General features: G+C 45.2%; 1 protein-coding gene across 1 annotated transcript; it reads right to left on the minus strand.

Moving 5' to 3' along the window:
- Window positions 1-1,328: 1,328 nt before the first annotated feature.
- tle3a (TLE family member 3, transcriptional corepressor a) lies at window positions 1,329-21,299 on the minus strand. The gene is made up of 22 exons (XM_056416243.1): window positions 20,696-21,299; window positions 20,035-20,192; window positions 19,385-19,485; window positions 19,112-19,175; window positions 17,513-17,557; window positions 13,297-13,359; window positions 12,943-13,047; window positions 11,308-11,337; window positions 9,318-9,522; window positions 8,904-8,911; window positions 7,358-7,480; window positions 6,518-6,568; window positions 6,277-6,429; window positions 5,679-5,811; window positions 5,401-5,573; window positions 4,746-4,819; window positions 4,422-4,671; window positions 3,717-3,964; window positions 3,293-3,440; window positions 3,022-3,172; window positions 2,762-2,838; window positions 1,329-2,466 (listed from the first exon to the last, which is right to left on the minus strand). Exons 2-22 carry the CDS (start codon window positions 20,056-20,058, stop codon window positions 2,359-2,361), a joined length of 2,334 nt encoding a protein of 777 aa, XP_056272218.1. The 5' UTR covers window positions 20,059-20,192; window positions 20,696-21,299; the 3' UTR covers window positions 1,329-2,358.
- Between the last annotated feature and the right edge of the window lie 679 nt (window positions 21,300-21,978).

Consider the following 21,978-nt stretch of genomic DNA (forward strand, 5'->3'; position numbering starts at 1 on the left):
TCCAGTCCAATAGAACTCAACTACCAAAAGACGACTCAAGAGAACTTAAGAGCAGTGTTTGCGTCATATTTCTGAAGTGGCACTGCAAAAAAGCTCTGCCTCATTGTATCACTCCGAGACGGCTGTGCGGCTTCAGTGCTGTCAGCATACAGAGACACAACCCTGAAGAAGATGGTAACTGACAGTGACCACAATTAGAGTACACTGTGAAGCTGCAACAAGTCAGTACTTTTTTGAGTTAAATCCATTGCCAGAGATCCAACGCAGCTTCTCAAACAGCAACCAGATTGCCTTCCTCTCATGTCTGCGGTTCTCCTGAGACAGTTGTCAAGTCCTATCTGGATGCATTTACAGCCATTTACTGACATACTTGCATTTTCTGTCAAGGAGAGCACGTGAGTAAGTCTGTATCTACAATAGATGCCGACTAGAGCAAGGGGAAACCTTCAGTAGCAGCACACAAGGCAATGAACACGTTCTGGTTTACAGTCAACCCAGGAGACACCCAGCATGTCAGGAAACATTATTTGTCCTTAGTTCCTGGTGCAGTCAATCGCCACTGCAGCCGGTTTACACTTCCGCCACACGGCAGCAAATATTGATTGGAAACCGTCTTACTTAAAAGAATAGTTTGACACTTTGTGAAATGAGCTCCGTTTGTCTTCATGCCGAGAGTTAGATGAGAAGATTGATTCTACTCAAGAGGCTCATGAATGTAATCATGGAGCAAGTTAGCTGGTTAGTAGTAAAACAAGGTCAGGCTGGCTATGTCCAAAGTCTGGCTGCAAACACCTTTAAAGCTCATTAATTAATTTATAGTTTACTAAAAAAATCTAAATGTAAAAACAACACATGGTTTTATGACGGGGTATATTTGCCAGACAATTTCTTGGCATCACTTGTCATTGTTGATTCAAGTACATTACTCAGCCTAAGAGTTTAGAGTAGCAGATGTTGTTCCCTCCAGCCATTTCCCCCTAGTTTCAATCTTTAGGTCTTCTTCAAATGAACTTCGCACAGGCCATGGGAGTAGTGTCAGTCTACTCATCTATCTCTCGGTAAGAAAGCAATTAAGCTCGTTTCTGAGCCAAAAAAGCCTTTAAAAAGGTGCAACAGAAGCAAGGCACCAGCACTATAGAAATTCAGCCAAGATGATTTTCTTTATATAAAAACAGTTTATTGATTTATCAACAACTGCCAACTGTACAATCCTTAGGGATGATGACACGTGTACGCTACACAGTGTTTATGCAGAGACCAATCTTGTCTATAAGAAGATCGTAGTCGAACATTAGGAAATACTGAAGAAAGCAAACAGAGCATACCCAAAATGTGAAATGTGGTAATGGCTTTGCCTTCCACCTTTATGAGTAACCATGTAAGTCCTGCATATCAGTCACAGAGTCAAACGAGAGGCAATAATTAACCCGTAGCCTGATGACTAAACTTTGCTGAGTGGATAAATTAAGATTCATACACTGGTCGGGTCAACAGACTTAAGTCACAGCTGCTTCTTGTTATCCATTGAATGTCACTGAAAGCAGCCAGTGTTCAGTGATGGGTCTTTATTATAAAGTGGAATTTCTGCTGACCAGGGCCAAAGGGTAGACGTAACTGGAAACCATGATGTTCTCCTCTTCCAGTCTGAAAAAAAGGGTCCTTTGCAGAATCCACCACTGCTAAAATCCATGGGACAAACGTCTGTGTTACAGCAAATAGCGGAGAAAAATGCCGGTCAGAAGAAGAAAAAAAAGGAAAAAAAATCTAAATTAGATTTCCAAAAAGGTCATTCTGGACAAAGAACATGGAAAAAGCAGATGAGAAAGAAAAAAAACCTGAAATAGAATATCCTCTTACAAAGTCCTAATCTAATTTCCTTCCCTAGAGGGGACAGAAAATCACGGAGAGCACAAGAAAGAACCATCACAAGCGTAACTGGACACCAAAATATAAATCTATAAAAGGCCTTTTATTACTCCATTATGTACACTTTTCACAGGACCTCCAAGGAGAAGCTCCAGAGCGAAGCGCCGCTTCTAGTTGTGTCACGGAACTTTATCTCCACATTAAAAAGGACGAATAAAAAAAGAAATATCCAACAAACAATAAAACAGCAAGACATTATTTTCTTCTGAGTGCCTTGTGGAACTGCACTTGCTGTCCAAGTGTTAGTTGTATGAGTGAGGAAGGGCAGAGCCGAAGGTCACAGCGTCCACGGCCACTTCAGTCTGGCACTGCCAAACTTCCTGTCCATCCGCTCCGGGGCTGCAGGCAACATCCATGCGGTCTGTCTGAGGGAAGCTAGATGGAGGAAGAGTCTACTGAGCACGAGCATGCTCCAAGCCAAAGCAGTCCGCTCTAGTAGATCACTTCATAGACAGTGGCCTTCTTGTCTCCAGAGCCGGTCACAATATACTTGTCGTCTGACGAGATGTCACAGCTTAGAACGGATGAGGATTCCTTGGACTGAAGAAGATACAAACAAAAAAAAACATGTTATTCCTGGAGGCAGTTTACATTCTCATCTACATTTGAAGTTAAGTGGAGCGGATTAGCTGACTACGGGGCAAGATTAGATTGCAATGGCATCAAGTTCTGGCCTGATGCCCCTCAAAAAGACTTCTTTGTCAGGTCAATAATTCAGGTTCAGTTTTCACTGATCAGAGCGTCCTGTCAGACAGCGGTCGCTTTGCCCTTCCTCTTAGAGACAACTGTGCATACTTTTGGACTGGCTGCAGACAGAGTGTATTGATCTGCATACCTGGAATATGCTGGCGCCGTAAGGAGTCCTCCAAGCATTCAACAAATTGTCCTTCCCAGTGCTGACGAACCATTTACCTGCAAAAGAGAAGAAAAAAAACAGTGCAATCATGTCTCCTTGGACTAAGAAATGGTATAAACATATCTAGAAATTAAGAGTTACCAAAACACAACAGGCATTCAGACTGTACAAAGGGAACTGTAGTTTTACCGCTGCAGGCTAAGGCCCTTTTGCAGGCGATTTTATGTGTGTGTTCGTACCACAGTAGGCGAACTTGAGGGAGAGGACACAGCTCTCGTGCAGGTGGAGCTGGTACTTGTCAGGCTTTGAGTGGTGGAGCACCTCCACGTTGCTGCTCTCCATGCCCACAGCAAGCCACTCTCCAGTTGGACAGTAGCCCAGGGAGAAGATCTGGAAATTGAACAGAACAGTCATTACTGACAGTTCTCAGGGCTGAAAGGAAACTGCCCCCCCACACACCAAGTCTGTGGATGTGTGCATGTGTTCTCCTTCTATTTTACACGCTTGTACCTGTGAATTGAAGTCATGCTGCTGCAGCTGCCGACCCTCCCTCAGATCCCAGGAGCGCACAGTGTTGTCAAGGCCACCTGTCCAAAGCTTAGTGCCATCATGGGATATGTCAATACAGCTAGCACCATCCGTGTGACCCTGAAACTGCCTGCAATCAAAGTCAGAAAGCATACAAACAGTTATTGACATATAGTAGCCCACACAGTGTTACATTACATGTCATTTAGCTGACGCTTTTATCCAAAGTGACTTACAAAACGTGCATTCAACCAAGAGGACAAATTCAGAACAACAAGAATCAAGAAAGTAACATTTCTTCATGAAAGTCAAACTACAAAAATACCATAAGTAAGTGTCATTCAAGTGCCACTGAAGTGCTAATCTGTTTTTATTCGTGAAGTGTTAATAAGTGTTTTCTGCCAACCTGACAAGAGTCTGGTTGTGCAGGTCCCAAACAGCAATGTTTCCATCGCTGCAGCAGGAGAAGCAGACTTTGGCGTCGGGGCTGATGGCCAAGGCGTAGCATGCCGGGGCCGAGGATGTGAGCTCTGCCTTGATGCGGGGCGTCTGAGAGGCCAGATCCCAGATGGTCAATGTGCTGGCCTCGCCTCCGACAATCAATGTGCGGCCATCAGGCAGCAGCTTACAGGAGCGGATGTAGTTATCCCTGTTCTGTTGCACAGAGGACAAAGCAAATCAATATATGTTCAGGTCAGCGGAGCTAGAGAGAGATTTAGGAACAAGTCGGTGGGAAAGAGGACGAGAATCCTTCCGTCATAATAAACCAACCTACGGGTATTCTCAAACATACTCTGCCTGCTATATTTTGCAATTTTAGTTCATCACATCAACACATGTATTTTGTGACGTTCATATTTCATACATAATTTATACAAAATAAATGTGATGTTTTTTTCCCCTCATTTTCTTTTTTGGTTGTTGCTGAAAGTCTCTTCTATTTGACTCAAACAGTGAGTGAAAGCCTCAGCTGCATGTGTGTACCAATGTTATTCCATTGTGAATGGAATGAGGTTGTGTATACAGAGCATTACTTTTCGACTACACAAACAGAACGAGGCGTCAACAAAGGTTGTTGATGGTCGTAACGGGAATCAGCAGCCGCGCTCACCAGGCAGTCCAGTTGGGACACGGGACTCTTGCTGCCAGGTTGGCTGATGTCCCAGATCTTGACACAGCCTTTGCCACCAGTATAGACATGACGTGTGGGGTTGCTAATGGTAACAGCGCAAACCACTTCGCCGTGGCTCAGCGTGTTGATCTGGCGGGCGTGGCGTGGAATACCCGGGCCGATCAGTGCGTCAGGCGGGAAGGGCACGGGCTGCATCTGACCGTCTGCACTCACGTGGAAGGAGTAAGCCCTGGTGGGAAAGTCACGGTCAGTGTTTTATGTCACTGCTGTTTAAAAAAAAATCACATTTGGTGAGACACTTACGGTTTGCCACCCGAAATTGATGTGAGGCTGGTAGGAAGGCCTGCAGCACGCATGTGGCTGTGAGGATCAAACCCCTGAAAGAGAACGAGATGGAAGCCTTTGAATACCAAAGATTACCGACTGATCAGTTAAACCAACAAGGTGTTTTTCCAAAAGGGATAGTTACACATATAATATGCTTATTTGCCTTCTTGCCCAGAGTTAAATGAGACGATTGATACCAGTGTAAATTCATCAGTTAAATATGACGCTAGAGCCAGAAGCCAGTTAGCTTAGCAAAATGGAAACGGGGAAACAGCTAGCTTGCGTCTGCCAAATTAAAAAACGAAATCCTTCTGTGTGCATGAAATACATTAAACGTGTTCACTTGCTGGTGTTATTTTTACTTGTTTTTTTATTTCTGTGTAAACGTGTTATATCTGTGGTGAAAAGACCAAAAATAAAAGTGTAAAAAATAAATAGAAAAACAGGGAGCTGCTCATAGATAAACAGCTTATTGGCGCTGCTAGAGGTATACAACTCCACAGGGAACCTTTTACAGACGGATACAGAAAGGTTTTGATATTTGTATCCAACTCTGGGCAAGTATTTTAAACATGTGCAATGCTTGAAGATTATCCCAAACAGCATAAATTACAAAGGAGAAGCGCGTTACCATCGGGGAGCGTCCATAGGCTGCAGCTGCTGCAGCGCTCATCTGAGGGGAGATGTGCAGACCAGCGTACACACCAGGACTGGTGAGGCCTCCATTCATGTCATGGCCCATCATGGCAAAGGGGGTAGGGTAGGAGCCAGCGATCGACAGAGGAGTACGCAAAGCTGGCGCTGCTACGGACAAAGACAGTCGGAGGATAGTGGTGACGTAACTGTACATCGGGAGGATGGGGAAATAAATAATCTCAGATGCTTGCGAGGAAAGAGAGTGTTACGAACCTAAAGCCTCCAAGCCTGGTGGTTTGCCCAGAATGGGTCTGAGCCCAGGGGTGGAGCTGGTGCCAGGGGTGGGGGCATCGTTGCGGGGAGTGGGGGTGTTGGACTTGAGGCCAGGCGTGGAAGATTTGTCATTCTGTTGAGGGAACGAGAGAGCAAGTACATTCACAATCCCGGAAGCCAAGCACTGTGCAGATTGACAATTTGAGAGCAAACTGAACTTAATCCAATCTAATTCTGACAACCCTCATAGTCCTGCAGAGCCATGAACTGCTATTTATTCTAAAACCTATTATGGTCACAATGGAGATGGGGCCGTTTTTATCCCCTTACCGCTTTGGCTTTAATCTTTTAGTGAGGCAGAGGGGAAAAAATCCTGGAGGAGTTAAATACATTGAGCTATTAACAGAGAAGACCTGACTGATCCTGATGCGGGACAATATTATCCCTGACGTTTAGTCATGCACTTAAAGCACCGACAGCCATTCTAATCCACTGCAGAAAACGTCCTAGATTTATTTGCACATATCCCATTGCTCCCTCTGCACTTCTCATTTAAACCCTTTCTGTCCTAGTTTGTTCGTAACTCTTGGAGTCTTACATGACTTAGCTCCTTGGCCTTGGCTGAAGGGGTGCTCCCAGAGGATGCCACTGATGCAGGGCTGTTGGGTGTGTCTTTCTTTGGAGGGCGGGGCTTATCAATGCCATTTTCAGGAGGCGAGTGGGTGGGGCTTGTTCGTGGAGTGGCAGGGTCCTGGAGAAACACAGCAATAGATTTACATGAATGCAACAGCTTCGTCTTGGTACATGTCAATATGCCTTTACAAGGGCATGCTGCTCACCTCATTAGATACGTCTACCACCAGGTCATCACTTTTCTCTCCGTCACTGTCCTGTAAACATAATTGGGAAAATAGTCACCTTGAGATTTAGTGAAACACGTTTTGGTCTACACAGGATGAAGTACTTTGACAGTTTGGGAAATATGCTTATTCGCCTAGACTGAGTTTGTTGAGCCTGGCGCATTAACTTCCTGGTATCACGGTGAGGTTGCCATGCAACCAGCAATGACTCCAGCAACATTGATGCTGGCCAAAAATAAATTTACCCATAAAGCGTCTTTGTGTACTAGAAAAGCGCTATACAAGTCTTAATTATTATTACCTTCGCATTGAAAATGCGGAAGGTTATGTTTTGATCGCCGTGTATTTATTTATTTGTATGCGTGTTCCTCGCATAACACAAAAAGTATTAAAGCGAATCGCATGAAATTTGGTGGGATGATTGGTTATTATCCGGGGACCATTTGATTAGATTTTGGGATTGATCGGGTGAAAGGTCAAGGTCATGAAAAGGTCAAAATCTTCTTTTTACCATAGGGCGGTCAATTTCTATCCAATTGGCATGCAACCAATGCCAAAATGTTCATAATTCAATGTCTAATCTTGTGATATGCGAAGGTATGCGCTCTACCGAGTGCCCGTTCTAGTTATTATTATAAATACACAGTGTATTATTTTATTTTTTTAACTTATCTGGTAAATCCCCCTTTGGACAGAGCTAGCTGTCGGCCCATTCTCCAGTCTTTATGCTAAGCTAAACTAACCAACTCTTGGTTGAAGCTTCATATTTAACAGAAAGACACGGTGGTAACTTGACCCAAAAGGTCAACAATTCCTTACATATCTGCTCAAACTGTCCTTCTCCTCCACTTTGCGTTTCTTAGAGTCCAAACTGTAGTCAGAAGAGCTGCGGTGCTTCTCACTGGCTGTGCGTAAGCTTTCGGAGGGGGATACGGAATTATTCTGCAAAGAGAAAACCAAACATACTTTATTATCATTTCATCTTTCATTGTAAAAGAGAGCAGCGAGTAATTCATCGGTGACAAATTCACAAAGAACCCACTGTGCCAACCCAAACACTAAAATTGCCTCATTCACACAACTAGGGATGCTGCAGACTCTTAAAATGCAGCTGGAGGCCAGCTCCAAGCAGTACCCTGACACCAGCCAAGGCCAATCTCACACACAAGCCCGTCCCTGGCCAACAGAATGGGCCATTATCTGAACTGAAAGGAGGAGGTCTTGTTTTCCGAGCTGGGCTCCCTCCTCCTCATAACCGGACAACAAACAGCCTCACAGGGACATGAGCAGTGTGTTGTGGCTGAACAGAGGGCCTTTTCTCCGGAGTCAGTCAGGCTAAGCGTGAGAGAGAGAGACGCTGTATGTCGTGGGCATTGACTGCCGCAGCTCGCTTGGGCAGCATGTCAGCTCAGGCTTTGAGCTCTGATAAAGAAAGAGAATCTATAACCTGCCAGTGGGCCTGACTGGTGCTTCTTCATGGAGCCTGCCTGCCCACACAAGCTGGGACAGCTCACTCCAAAATGGGAGGAACTAGGCAGGTGTCCAGCAGCTTTCACAGGAGTTTGCCATTTGCCTGTAAAGTGCCAAGTTCTCCCGATTCCTTCCGTCCCTTCTTCCGAAGACCAAAGCAACAACACGCACTAAGTCGTTGGTAGCCAGGAGAATTGAACAATGGCCGATGGACTGGCAGTCTGGGCAAAGGGCCACCGTCTGCATAATGGCTGACCTTTAAAGAGATGCTTAGCGTGACTCATTAACCAAAGTCAGCACTCTGCTATCAGATGACCTGGGACAAGAGCACAGAAACAAAACAGGCCTGCTAATCGCCCCAGGAGTTCCATTTCTTCAGACACGACTGCACCCATTCAGCCAGCTCAGCCTACAGAAACACAATCTCACAGGCACATCACAAGCCATCAGAGATTGCAGCCATTCCAATAAAACGCTTTAGCAGGTCCACCAGACGGGGTGGATAAAAAGAAAACAAAACAGCTCTCCATTTGTGTTCATAAATATTCATCACATGCCGAGGAGGAGAGTGAGCTGGTAAACAAGGGAGACAGTAAAAGGGATCACATAAATCCTTTTAGAAGGGGAAGTCAAAGTCTTTCTTTAATTGTGATGAAATTACAAGGCTTCTAATCTCTCCAGCATGATACCAGTCATTTCCCTTCTGGATTAAAACACACAGGATTTATATTCCGAGCCTCATTTCCAATTAAATTTTTTATTGAAAGCAGATTACAACAGAAATCAGCGCTAGCATGCTGTTGGTAGGAATTTGTGCTCGACATTTGCAGTGTAGATGAATAATAAAACCCAACAAGCCCTGTAACTAAAACAGTTGCTGGTGTGGACAACTCACCGTGTTCTCTGGAGCGCAGACATCACAGTGGCGGCAGAGGTGATGAGGAAACCAAGTGGAGCAAAGAGAAAAACTCGTCAGTTAGCATATCATAATAGACGCTTCTGGCTGAACGTGTGAGAATCAGCTGCAGGGCACAAGGCCCCTCTTATCAACCTGTGTTGGAGCTGTTGAATAGCTTCTGCAGTCATGGGCTGGGAATGTACCAGCTCATTACCCAGACAGAATGTGAACAGACAGGATGTGCTCCTCACCTAAGGGCCCTGCGATTCCCCTCTCGGGAGTAACAAGGACTAAATTGTGTTTTCCCAGTTTAACTGATTCTATACAATAATGTTCAAAATAATATGCATTTTAATTCTTCGAAAATAAACGTGTTGGGAAGCAATTCCAAATTGGAGATCAATGCCTCACCTCGGTGTTCGAGGTCATGGTGGTTCTTCTCATCCTTCACTGGGAGGTGGGCTTGGCTGCCCAGGGCACCCAGCGCCAGCAGGCCTGACCCGGCGCCTGCCACAGGGGGGATGCCAGGCGGCTGGAGGCCTGAAGGGTGAGGCGGCAGCTGGACCGGAGGCCCGTGAGCAGCATGGGAGAGGTGCTGTGCCTGGAGCTGCTGCTGCTGGAAGAAGTCAGACAAACAGCGAGTGGGTCGGAGGGAGAAAGCAATAAGAAACCACACACTAAAGCACTCGGCTGATCAGTTAAACCCCGGATGAAATTAGCGCATTCACACAGCTATTACTTTTAGCATCCGACAGCAATCCCCCCTAGTGCTATATCCATCCCAGGCCAGGGTGACATAAGCCCTAGATCTGTGCTGAGGAGAAGTTACGAATGATCAACTGCTCAACACGTCCAATGGGCTGGAGACACTAGAGCATTAAAGAAAATGAAAATAAAAGTATCTACATTTACGGCACACAGCAAAGAAAAGTTGGATTCAACCAAAGCTTAACGCAGAGGAATGATTTTGCGACAGGTAAACTAGCGCATTTCATACTGCAGCACCACGATGCCATCAGCGAGTTGAGCGATCCTCTTAAGGAACACGAAGCCGTGTAGGAATCTGTCCGCCTGTGGGGTAAACAACTACCTGCTTTTTAAACACAACCAGCGTCTATTTACTCCTTTCGTATTCATGTTCCTGGATTAACAGAACATGAATCATTTGCGCGCTCATACTTTAAGAGACTTCGGGAACACTAAGTGCCAGAAGCTGGCACTCGTTGCCTCTCATTCCAAAAGTATTTGAGTGTGTGTGTGTGTGTGTGTGTGTAAAGCTGCTGTGGGAGCCAGGACTAGGGGTCCCATGCTGGCACTCAGTCAACCTTCCAATATTCACCATCAATATTTGAAAGGCACAGGGAAATGGATGGGAGTTAAAAGGCACTCAGCATGGAAGTAAGCAGTTTAAAGCCAGGTTAAATAATACTTAGCCGAGACACCAATAAAAACATCAGCAATTTATTACCCGTCTACGAGCCAGCTGAATAATTCAGCTGCTGTAACAGCGCGCACCTCTCTCTTTTACAAGACGGACTTCAATCAGTGACCATTTATGGCCATTTCAAGAATATTAAGCACTTAGTAATGTCTTGGGAGTTGGTACAATACACCTGCCTAGTGCATAGTTATACACATTAATTCAATAGCAACTTGCTCTCAAATGTACCTTTTACAAAAGATGTTCAGTCATAGGTCTTACAAAAGGGCACCTACTTCTAAAACATGTCCTTAAAAATCCTATCTGGGGAGTCTTTTTAAATGTTGCTACATTACTGCCCTGGAGATAGAGAAGACCAGATTATAAATTGGTGAGGTTTTTAAAATCCAACTTTGTCCGTTGCTCTATAGGGCAGATGTGCAGATGTGTGTATGTGTGTGTGTGTGTGTGTGTGTGTGTGTGTGTGTGTGTGTGTGTGTGAGAGAGAGAGAGAGAGAGAGAGAAAGAGAGAGAATATTGTGTCCATGAGGGAAATTAAGGAGCCAGTTCATTGGCAGGGGAGAGCCACCCTCGCTCATTGTGTTTAATGAGACACTGATGGGTAATATGCATGGTTGATCAGCAAGAGCCCTCATTAGAGGTCCATAAATGAAGACTATAATAAATAAAGAAAGGAGTCTGGCCTATTTCCTCTAATTTAATATTCCAAGATAAAGACCTACTCTTTGCCCCTTTTTCTCAGACTGAGCGGAGCTACAGAAACACACACAGGCAAAATTTAGCAAATGTATTATAGTGGTCTCCAGTGTACCATCTACACCCGCGATAGTGAAACGCATAGCACTTGGAGAGGAAAAAGTGCCACGCAGCATGCACAAGCCCTTCAAGCCCAAATGTGTGCACACACCGAGTCAATTAACAACAGCATGGCACATTCAGATATGTGTGGATGCCACTGACCATGAGAGCCGGGTAGCCAGCCTGCTGCTGCTGAAAAGGAGGACAGAAAACAGTCAGCGCGACAGCTGCTAGAAGCCCCATCTCCAGTATTATACATGGCAATGAATGATATTACAGACAAAATAAATATATATATTTTACTTGAATTTCCTTTTAAAACAAAAGTCATTGTGTGTGTTTATCCAGGTGGCAAGTCGGAGACAGGTGGGCTTATCTATTTGGCCGACTTCAATATTTGGCGTGTTTTCTAATCAAATTTGGAGCCGCCACCAGGCAGGTTCATCTCGACGCAAGCAGCTGCCCTAGTTGCATCCTATTAATGGCCCCGAGTCCCATCAATAAAGTATGCAGCTGGCTCCTGGATGCTGCCTGTCTGCCTGGCACGCTCTTTCCCCCCACCTTGCTTTTCAATATGCATGAGGATTTTGGCATGCCTACAGATCTTCCCCTCAATGAATAACTAATGGGAAGGTATTCGTAAAACATACAGTCGCTACATTTCCACCTCCTCTGACATGAGCAATCGCCGTGACTTGTGGGAAAACCGGACTGTTTCATAAAACAGGCGGGATGCCAAATGGGTCCATATACTAAAACAGTGAATGGGCTCCTCCAATATTATTTAAAATGTAGACTTTTTTAAATATTATGGCCAAATACCAACAGTGAGCCACAAACGCACCTCAATATTCCAGCATTATATTGTTCTAAATCTGAAAATCACAGACAGAGGAAGGAGCCACAAATCAAATTGGTTTCTTAGAAATAACTGCAGCTGCTCTGTTTTGGTAAAGCTGGTTAAAGCATCTTCAGTCCAACTGATAAAAAACAAGCAGCACTCCATCACCTCAAGACACCTGGTCAGACAAATCCTAGGGACCAATTATCCAGGAACAAAAAGGTCACCATGGGGGCATTAATTGAATTCCAATGTGTGTCTCCAGTCATCAAGTCAGCCTTTTGAGGCAGCCTCTTATGCATGCTAAAGACTCTGCACGATTCAACTGTAGTAATAAGACCACAGATAGCCTGCGCTTTGTATTGAGGGTGACACCAATCACTTGTGTTCTGGGAGGGCAGGGTGAGTACAGCTGATCAATGAGGAGCAGATGGTGCTCTGAAGCGGTGATGAACACCATACATTACAGCTCAGTGCTGCGGTGTGCAAACAGAGCTGCTGTCTGCACGGCCTCAGCTAGCTCGCAGCGCTGGCTCTGTTCTGCTCACCCTCAGCCTTTTAATTCCCACAGCTATCCAGGTCAGCAGTGAGGGATGAGGCTCCTCGTTAAAACCTTAGCCAATTAAAGCAATACAAGCTGCGAAGGGGATCTCAAGAGCTCTCAGGCTTACATTTATAAACACACAACAAGGCACTGAAGATGCCGCCGAGGAGCAATAGAACACATCTTGAGAGCTACGCTTGTTGTATATGGTTTGAATGTGTTGGTAAAGAATATAAACCCAAATAGGATAAGAAAACCAATATGAACACATTTGATTCAGCACTGTAACTTTAGCAGGCGGTGTATCACACAGTTCAGTCTCATGGTGCATGAAGAAGACATGGAAAAGTATTCATTGCTGGTCATCATCAAATGTGCAGGTCAAATAAAGGAATAAAAAGGGGGTACACACGGTGAGAGGCAGATTGGGAAGGCCACGTACCCCGATGATAGCATTCAGCTCGGTCATAGTCACCTGCTTCGCCCGCTCTACTGCCTGAGCAATCTGCTGCTGGTGCTGTGGGAAGACATTTACAAAAGATGATTGGGGCACGCCAACAACACACACACCCACACTCACTTATCGGTACATTTCACACTTAATTGTCATAGTGCTGCCGCAATTTTAAAAGTGAGGGCAAACGCCACACAATTACTTAACATTGCTTAACCTTACGTTTTCTTCTTCTTTTTTTATTAAAGTAGTCTCTTTAGAAACCAGGTTACATTAGTACAAAACTGTAGAAGCGCAACATTGAAAACTCACCTCTTGTGACAGGAAAGGCATAATTTGAGCTAAAATTGCGTTGAGCCGCTTGGCAATCTCCGTCTGAAAAACAAAAGAGCAGCAAAATGACAGTTAAGTATGGAACAGTCAGTCAGTGACTTCATATAACCCCGCCTTTAATGTTTACACCGATTAAGTCAATTACTGCGGCAATCAGAACTGCTTGACTCAACATCCTCTAAACAGCGTGATATTGACATTTGAAATATTTAAAACATTAGGAGAGCCCAAGGGGATGGAGCACAGCTGTGCTGAGAGTGCACTCCATGCTAAACGGATATGAGCAGGCAGAGTGCTGCTGCGTTGAGAGGATCCTCTCTCGCTCTGGCCTGCTTCCCCTCATCTGCAACTCCGCTGTCCTGCAGTTAACCTCAGAGTTGAACCACACAACCACACCCCGGGAAGCGAGGCCCACAAACCAGACTGCACCGTTTACCTACATGTGACACTGTAGGCAATTTACATTCAAAGGGTTAGAACTGTAGTTTGAGCAAAGATTACAAACCATAAGGACCCGGCAGGTCACGCACCTCAAATATATGATCAATACCATTAGAAGACAACTATACCAGCCTGTACATAGGAATGGTGTGCTAGAGCTCTGCCTTTCCAGGATTGAAGCATAGGCCATGTCTCACTGCAATCAGCTCCCCAGTACACCACCCTCCCATCCATCCACAGAGCCCTGCCTCCATTCTTCTGCTTGTCTACCAACTGCCATGGCAACGGCTGCAGCCCTATCTTGCTGGGATCATTATGCAAATGGCACCTCTGCTTGACCGTAACAGGCTTTAAAATCATATTATGTGCTTGGAGGCAGGTCATTAAATTGAATTTTCAGCCTGTCGATCACATGAACGTAGCAAATGAACGGTGGATAAAAAGAGCAATGGGAGGAGGTGTTCACAGTGGCGGTGATATACCCACTCCCCTGTACAAAAAATAATAATACTGCACAGCCGGCTCGTTCTGCCTCTTTCTTCTTCCAGGGATGGAAGATGAGACTCTCAGGCTCAAGCACTGCGCTGGGAGCAGAGAAATTGCAGTGCCAAAGCTACATCATCTATGGAATTTATGAGCTGCAGTTCAACCCAAGGCCACTGCGGAACACAAACACATCGCAGGGATTTTCTCAGATTTTTCATTTGGAGCAGCACACACACAATGTACTTTGCCGACTGCCAGCTTATTTATTACACATGGCAGAAATGCCAGGCAGTTTAGGCAGCCAGATTCATTACCTCTGAGCAGAGCCAGAAAGATTGGAGAGTAATGTCCAACAGAACGAGACCTGCTGACCCAAGCCGCAACATGGATAGCCACTTAGTCAGCAGGACAAACAAGCTGAAGATGAAATATCAGATGAGACAAAGTAAAGCCTGGGATCAGAGGCAATAATGTGAAACAAATACGTGGCAGCACATGTCTATCAGACAACACTGATTATAACTTGATTACTGTCAGCTGACCAGAAAGACACTGAACTCCTCTGATACACAATACATGTGACCTACAACCAATACAGCAGTGGCAGGGTTAGATAAAGGTTTTATCGGCATTAGCATTAATGCAATGTCGTCAGTGCTCTAGTAAAGGCTCAATAATGCCCTCAGAAATGGTTGAAAAGCGACAGAGCCTGTATAATCCATGTTTGTTGAGATAAGCCATGTCAATAGCAGTCGAACATTTGACAGGATTTGTGAAAAGGCCTTGAGCGCACAGTCCATTCCTCTGTAGCTTAGTGTCATGGTGACAGCTGGCTGGAAGAGGTCAGGAGGTGGCTGATCCACTGTGCCCTAAACAACTCGCAGCCTCCCCACTCTCACACTACAACATGCAAATACATGGAAAAGGCATCAACTCAGCTCACCACTGTTGCCAGAATAGACAGTGCTGTGCTGGGAGGACTTTTTGTTTTGTTCTGCCGGCAGATAAAAACAGGGCTGTTGTCACTTTAAGTAGATGACAGCTCGGCCCTTGAGAGACCAGCTTTGTGCTGCTGCTACACAATTACAGGTACTCGGACCTGTGTAGCACCACTTTAAGTGCACTCTCAGGCTGGCTCGTCAATGGTGTGCAGAAAGGTATTCGCCTGTTGCTATCAGCAGTGGGAAAATGGATCTGAGACACTGATGAGTATTAAATACAGAGGGAAAACTACAGTTGGCTCTGGTCACATGATCCATCTATAAACAATACTTGACTAGTCAGATTTAGAGAGCCTCCCAGTTTGTCCAAGATGAAATCACCTTGACTGGAAGAGCATTAGACTAGCTCTTCACTATCAGCTCATCTAAGCCAGAAAATGACACATTTCCACTAAATTGAGCTGTCACACAAAGCCCTCAGAGCCTTTGTTCATGTGAAGCAAGTCCAGAATACATTTCTAATGGCCATTTCAAGTTATTTGTATTGATTAGGTAATTGAGTAAGGCCAGCAGCCGGCCTGAATGGGTGCATGAGATTACTGTGATTAACCTCGTCAGCTGCAGCAGACCGCCAGGTCTGGCTAAAGGGCAGCTGTGATCTTAAAGCCATAAGTGTATTCTCAGAAAAATATCATTAAATCTTTCTTCTTCAAGCCTCATCTTAAAACACAATAATTTTCTGTTAATAGAAGTGGCCCTGACATCCTACAGTTCACACCCTGGAATTATTTCCCTCCAGCCAAGTCCCACATGACAGATTGGGGATATGGAAGCATTTACGGCCACAGTTTCTCCCACCACTTTTCACTGCACGGCTCTATTGTATGAACACTGGCTGACACAGTTTGTTTAGGCTCAGGGTATGGCAGATAGTTCGCTACTTAGCAAATGATTCCCGCAGCCATTTGTCTCATGTCTGTGTTACGACCACAGGTAACAGCCAGATCTGATTGAGCGTCACCAACACCCGAAAACCCCAAACCCACAAGCAGATCTTGGAAACAAGCGCCAGATGATGGTAGTTACTGGCTGACAACACACAGCAGAAATTAGATGTTTGCATCTATATACCGTCATGGCTGATAGAGAGGGATCAGATAACACTGCCACATCAGTCCATCCGAGCTGTGCCGGTGTGTGTGTGTTCTGAAATCTGAATTATGTCCCTGCACGGTAATGAAAAAGGCACAGTTAGAGGAATGGATTTCCTCACTGTGGAATAAATCTCCAGGTAGGAAAATAAAATGCCTATGTGCATCCAATAATCCATCGCAACCCTGCCTGTAAACCACTCCCTATATTCTCCTCCTCCTCCTCCTCCTCCCCTGGCTGAGCTGTAAACTGTGGGCGCTGCATGGACGGGGCCCACACTGTTTGCTCACAAACACACCGTTCAGCAGGTTAGGGCCCCATTGATGAATTATTCAAGCACTTCCATCAGCTCTGTAGAGGTTCCTGATAAAAGTCAGGCGCTAAAATGGATCAGTCGATTAACCTGTTTACACAGAGCTGGGCTGTTGCCCCTCCCCCAGCTTTATTCTCCAACTTGTCTCCGGCTCCCATCCCCCTCCTTTTCCTCCGGTCGGCGATAAGTGCCTGACAGAAGCCATCAGAGCGGTCCGAGCCCCGACAGACATGTGGCAGTGTGACACACGGCTCGGACGCTGATGGATCACCCTAGCACACCAATCCGCCGTCCCTCTGACGCTGTCATTAACCAGGCTATAGGTTGTCGCAGAAGAGGGGACAGCATCGCTGGTTTAAGAGCAGCATTCATGGGAATCTCCGGATGACTCATTCAATCTTTATCTCTGCAAGCATTAGTGTGACTGATCTGGGGAGCAATAGATGATGGGATCTTCTGATAAGATAAGGGCACAATACGTAATTAAAGGACTTTTGACCCCCTCCTTTAATTACGGTTCATCTTAAAAAGAAATACTGAGCCATCGGTTATCCACTCTCTTAAATCACTCAGTCAAAGGCCAAGCCTGCCAAAGTCTACCTTTAATCTTATCAAAAGGCTGAGACAAATCCAGGCTTTACACCACTGGCGTTTCTTTTTTTTTAAAAGGACCAAAGAAATCGTACAAGTGGCGGTACAAGTTTCCAATCGTATCGCCTTGTTTGTGTGCAATAGATCTTTCCGTTTACAGCCCATTACCAGCGCTCAGTTCACAGCCTCGTGGCTCCTCCTGGGCCTGACATTCCCTGACATTGTGGAAAGCCACCGAGCTGAAAAAGAAGAGGAATATGAAGGTACCTACCTGTTTGTGCATCTCTATGTTCAGCCCGTAGGACATCTCATAATACTGAAACAAAAACAAAGATTTCATTGTGATTAATGATGCCATAAAAAGTTACATCTACAATCAAGTTGTGCCGACAATATTTTTGTATTTGATTTGTCATTGGTGTTGTGTGTTGTGTATGCATGTGTGTTGTATATGTACATATATATTTTGTTTTGTATTTTACTTTTATTTTACTTTGTATACTTCTATATCTTTCATCCCTGTTTCTTATATTTTGTTTTTTATTCTTGTGTGTTTGGTTTATTGGTGCTGCTACTGTCACGACAAATTAATAGATTCATAAAGTATATATCTATATCTATCTATCTATCTATTAAATATATCTACACACGTTATTGAAAGTTCTTTACAAAGTCGCTTTTGTTTGATCATTTCAATGTCAAATACACACTGCATGAGCCACGGATCAATGTTTTCATTGATCACAACAATAATTAGATCATAAAATACAACGTTGCTTTGGCTGTTAAAGGTGATAAACTAAGATCAGACAAAAAAGGAGTTCTTTGAGCAGCCAACAGCAAAAAGCCAATACATCAATATATTGTTATTTAAAGTGCAGGCACAGGGAAGACAGGGTTAGATTTATTGATCACCATCTTAAACCCTCAGATCTCCAGGATGTCTATTTACTTAGTGTAACGCGATTGCCCAACACTCTTGATATTTCAAGCCCGGTCAGTCCGTCTGGCTGAAATGTAATCCGTGGAGCCCACAAGTGGCAGTCGGGGCAGAAATGGCTTTCCAGTCAGCGTCTATTTGATGAGGCCAGTGCATTATTCAGTCCATTAGCTTCTTCGAAAATTACTCTCAAACAAGAGAGCCATTCGGTCTGAGATCAGAGCCTCGCAGCCATAGAGTAACCTGACACCCAGTGCTGGCTGTGGGTTACTTCCCGACATGTTTACCTAACCTCCTCCCTGTCAGCCTGACATGTTGTTTTCCTGTGAAAAGAATGTTTAACTTAAGCCTGCATGTATTGGTTTAAGTCATCCCCGGTGTGTTTACCTGGGACAACAGAGTACACTGGCTCAGAAGAATCTCCTGATTGCGTCATGTCTGAGCCAGATTCCTGCGTCATAAGCACGCCTGTGTTTTTCTAGAAGGATGGTTACTAGGTACAAACAGAAACCGCAGCAGGTTCCACGTCCTCCATTTTGTTTGCCGTGGTTGGTGCATGTTTCCCACACACCGCTCTGGCCTTCACCATCAGCTCACACATAATTTATGGCCGTGCATATGTCTGAGCGGGGAGTCTCCTAGGAGAATAATCAGATCAGCACACACAGAGGGCAACGCTGCAGTCGACCCTTGGAGATCAGGGGCACGCTATAATGGAGCCTCAGCCGCCTGCCTGTCAGGAAGAGCGCCTCCGTAACAACCAGCTACATCAAACCCCTGGGGCCTTTCACAGGCCTGTACCTGACATTCAACCCGCCCTAACCACCACATAGGTGATCACAATAGCATGTCTCGCTCCACCCCAACTAGATCTTCGACAAGCCTTGCAATTTGGAACCATAATTGCTCTCTATTGTGAGATTATCTTACCATGACATAGTGGCGCTGCATCTCTGTCTTCTCATTGGCCAGTTTGTCATACTCCACCTTAAGACTAAAATAGAAGACACGGTTTCAATTGCAGGCATTTTTATAACTTCAATAACTCACTCACACTTAACCACTTGACATCAGAGGGTAAAACAAATACACTGCTGGGTTTTTTTCCATATAAGAACCAAATATTCACCATAAGCTTAATTGTTGAATAAAGAGTAAATGTTGACACTGTCATACTGCGGTGATATACTCTGTAATCATTACCTGTGATACTGGGCTTGCAGGAACTGAAATTCATCTTTAATCCTGTCACAAGACTCGGCTACAGTGAATTTGAAGCCAGGCTGACCGGGCTGATGTGGAGCCTGAAAGATGTGTTGTGAAAAGAAGAGAAATCACATCAGTCCAGACACACAAGAAAGTTGTATTCTTCATGTTCTGCACTGTGCTGCTGAAGGGAGAATAGGTCTCACATTAGACGACTTTGAAGATAATACATCCTACAGAAAGCAAGACATTACCACACCAGAGAGGAGGTCTACTTCACACCTCAAGAAGCTAATAAAACAACGTGAATAGGCTTTCACACTGAAAAATGAAATCTAATCTGAAAATGAATTCAAACCACCACCTGTCCCCATATTCAGCAGTCATATCATATGTTAGTGTATGGCTGAGTAAATATCTCTAGGCATGCAAACCATCTGCATCCATTTACCACTAAGTGCATATTCTGGTGTAGCATGAATGCATTATGATATAACCATATAGATGTGATGAGCTGCATTAAGGGTGGAAAACGCTTTGCAGGGCAGTTTTCAGAGGGAATCAGCACAGTCAGGATATATGTCAACATAAGTGTTGTCAGATAAATATGAAAGCTGTAGTAAGTATATAGAGAAAGCGCTTCTTACCGGATGTCGGCCTTGTGGATACATCTTGAAATGTATCCTTTGTTTATCTCTCCAGTGTACAGGTCCTTTGGCAAAATGGTTGAAATGTGCTCACAGCCACACCGGTCTCAGCAGGCAGGGGTGGGTGGGGTGGGGGGCAGGGGAGGTCGTGAAAATCCCTGTGTTAAAAAATGACGCGGTTTAACCTTTAGACGAAAAAACAACAACAACACCACAATGCAGCGCACGTTGTTTGCTAATAAGTAGTCAGAACAGCGAACTCGTTCCAGTTAGAGGCAGCCAGAGCCGTGTCACAAAGCAGCACCGGAGTCCTGCCCTTCTGTCTTCTTGGTGACCTTATTCGGTCAGTGGTCAAGCGATATACTATTTTAAAAAATAGATATAAATGTATATATCGAGATTTACAATTTAAACTGATAAGAACCTCGCTCGAATTAATCCGTCAGGATGTAAACACTTGCGTGAAATTCGTTTGTTTGAGACTCTTAATCTGGACGGATGTTCCACAACCGAAGCCCGCGGCTCCCGGTCGGCTCCGCGCAGGCTTCCACCTCCCGGTTTGCCTCCGCGGAAAGCGATGGAAACGGTGCGCTGCTGTTGAGCGTCTGAACGCCCCAAAAAACTGCAAAAAAATGAATCAACAGCTCCGCTTAATACGTACCCGTGCGTGCGTCCTAACCGTCGGTCCGATTTTTGTTCTTGAAGAAAAAACAGAGTCGGCGATAATTCATGCGCTTAATCCCTCCTAATGTAAACGTGGTGGACGCGGAGCTCGACAAGCATCCTCTCTCTCTCTCTCCGGAGTGCACCCAGCCGGGCTGGGGGAGCAGTTGGGAGAAAATGTGGTGCGGTCGGGCTCGATTAAACTACTTTATTCTCCGCCTCGAACCTCCGAGGAATGTGCGCCTTTTTGTGTCCGGTTAATCCCAAAATGAAGAAAAAAATATATTCTTCCAAAATCTGTCTTCCGACTCGAAGAGGTTGGCGATTCTTTAAAAGCGTAACATGGTACTCTCCACAATCTCGCATTTCCCCCAGTTGTCCAGTTTACCCCGGTTGCCACACACAGGCAGCAGGGCTGAACTGCCGTGAAAGCGTCTATCTGTCCAATCGGATTACTCGGAAGGAATAAGACCAAATCTGCCTATCGGAGAGCGACGAGCCCCACGTGGGGTGCAGCGATACATGACATCATCCCGTGGATCCACAAGGCATCATCCGTCCGTCCCACCATGTAAAACAACAACAGCAGGCAGTGATGCGCCGACGTTGATATCCGAATTTGACAGAGACGAAACAAATTCCACATCCGCGCTTCATTAGGGTGTGTGTTTTTTGTTTGTTTACCGCCTAAATAAAGTTAATGAATTTTTGGGTGAGACCACAACCAGCGGGACGGGGAGGGAGGTACGGTGCAACAACCCTTCATGTATTGTTTTCACCGTACAATGATAATGGGGGGACACGGAAGCTTGTTTGTAATGCATAGTTATAAAATGCGAAGCGATGTCACTGTGAAACATGGAAAGTAGTGGCCCAAATTAGAAGCGCGTGGGTTAAACTCCCCCCAACACACGTACACTGGGAAGAACACGATAATGATCAATCGATCGACGATATCCACACAATAAAAGGCACGAGGCCGACTCAACATTTCAGTCATACATATCTCGTGATTTTTTCCACAACAACATCCGTGCGCCAACCTATCAGCGTCTGTGTAATAGTTACACTGCGGGGGAGAAGAGATGATTGCCTTTGTCTGATATGAACATCAGCCATGTCTGAGCGCAGCCTCGACGCCTTGTTTTGAAGGTGCAACGCTACCCCACGTGGGATTCCGCTGCGGCTTTAAGGCCTCTCATCCAATGGCAGCACGGCGCACTTACTTGCCGGCTTCCCATTGGTCCAGAAGCGTCGAGCCTGTCATTCACGGAGCAGAGT

Source organism: Pseudoliparis swirei, chromosome 6 (assembly GCF_029220125.1).
Source record: "Pseudoliparis swirei isolate HS2019 ecotype Mariana Trench chromosome 6, NWPU_hadal_v1, whole genome shotgun sequence".
Taxonomy (NCBI): domain Eukaryota; kingdom Metazoa; phylum Chordata; class Actinopteri; order Perciformes; family Liparidae; genus Pseudoliparis; species Pseudoliparis swirei.

What these genes read in the sequence shown, in the direction of transcription:
- tle3a (XM_056416243.1), bottom strand. Translation starts at nt 20,058, where the DNA reads ATGTATCCACAAGGCCGACATCCG. An exon ending in TGCAGCGCCACTATGTCATG is followed by an intron (nt 17,558 to 19,111) that starts GTAAGATAATCT and finishes TTTTTGTTTCAG; the next exon opens with TATTATGAGATGTCCTACGG. An exon ending in TTCCCAATCTGCCTCTCACC is followed by an intron (nt 11,338 to 12,942) that starts GTGTGTACCCCC and finishes CCTCCTTTTCAG; the next exon opens with CAGCAGCAGGCTGGCTACCC.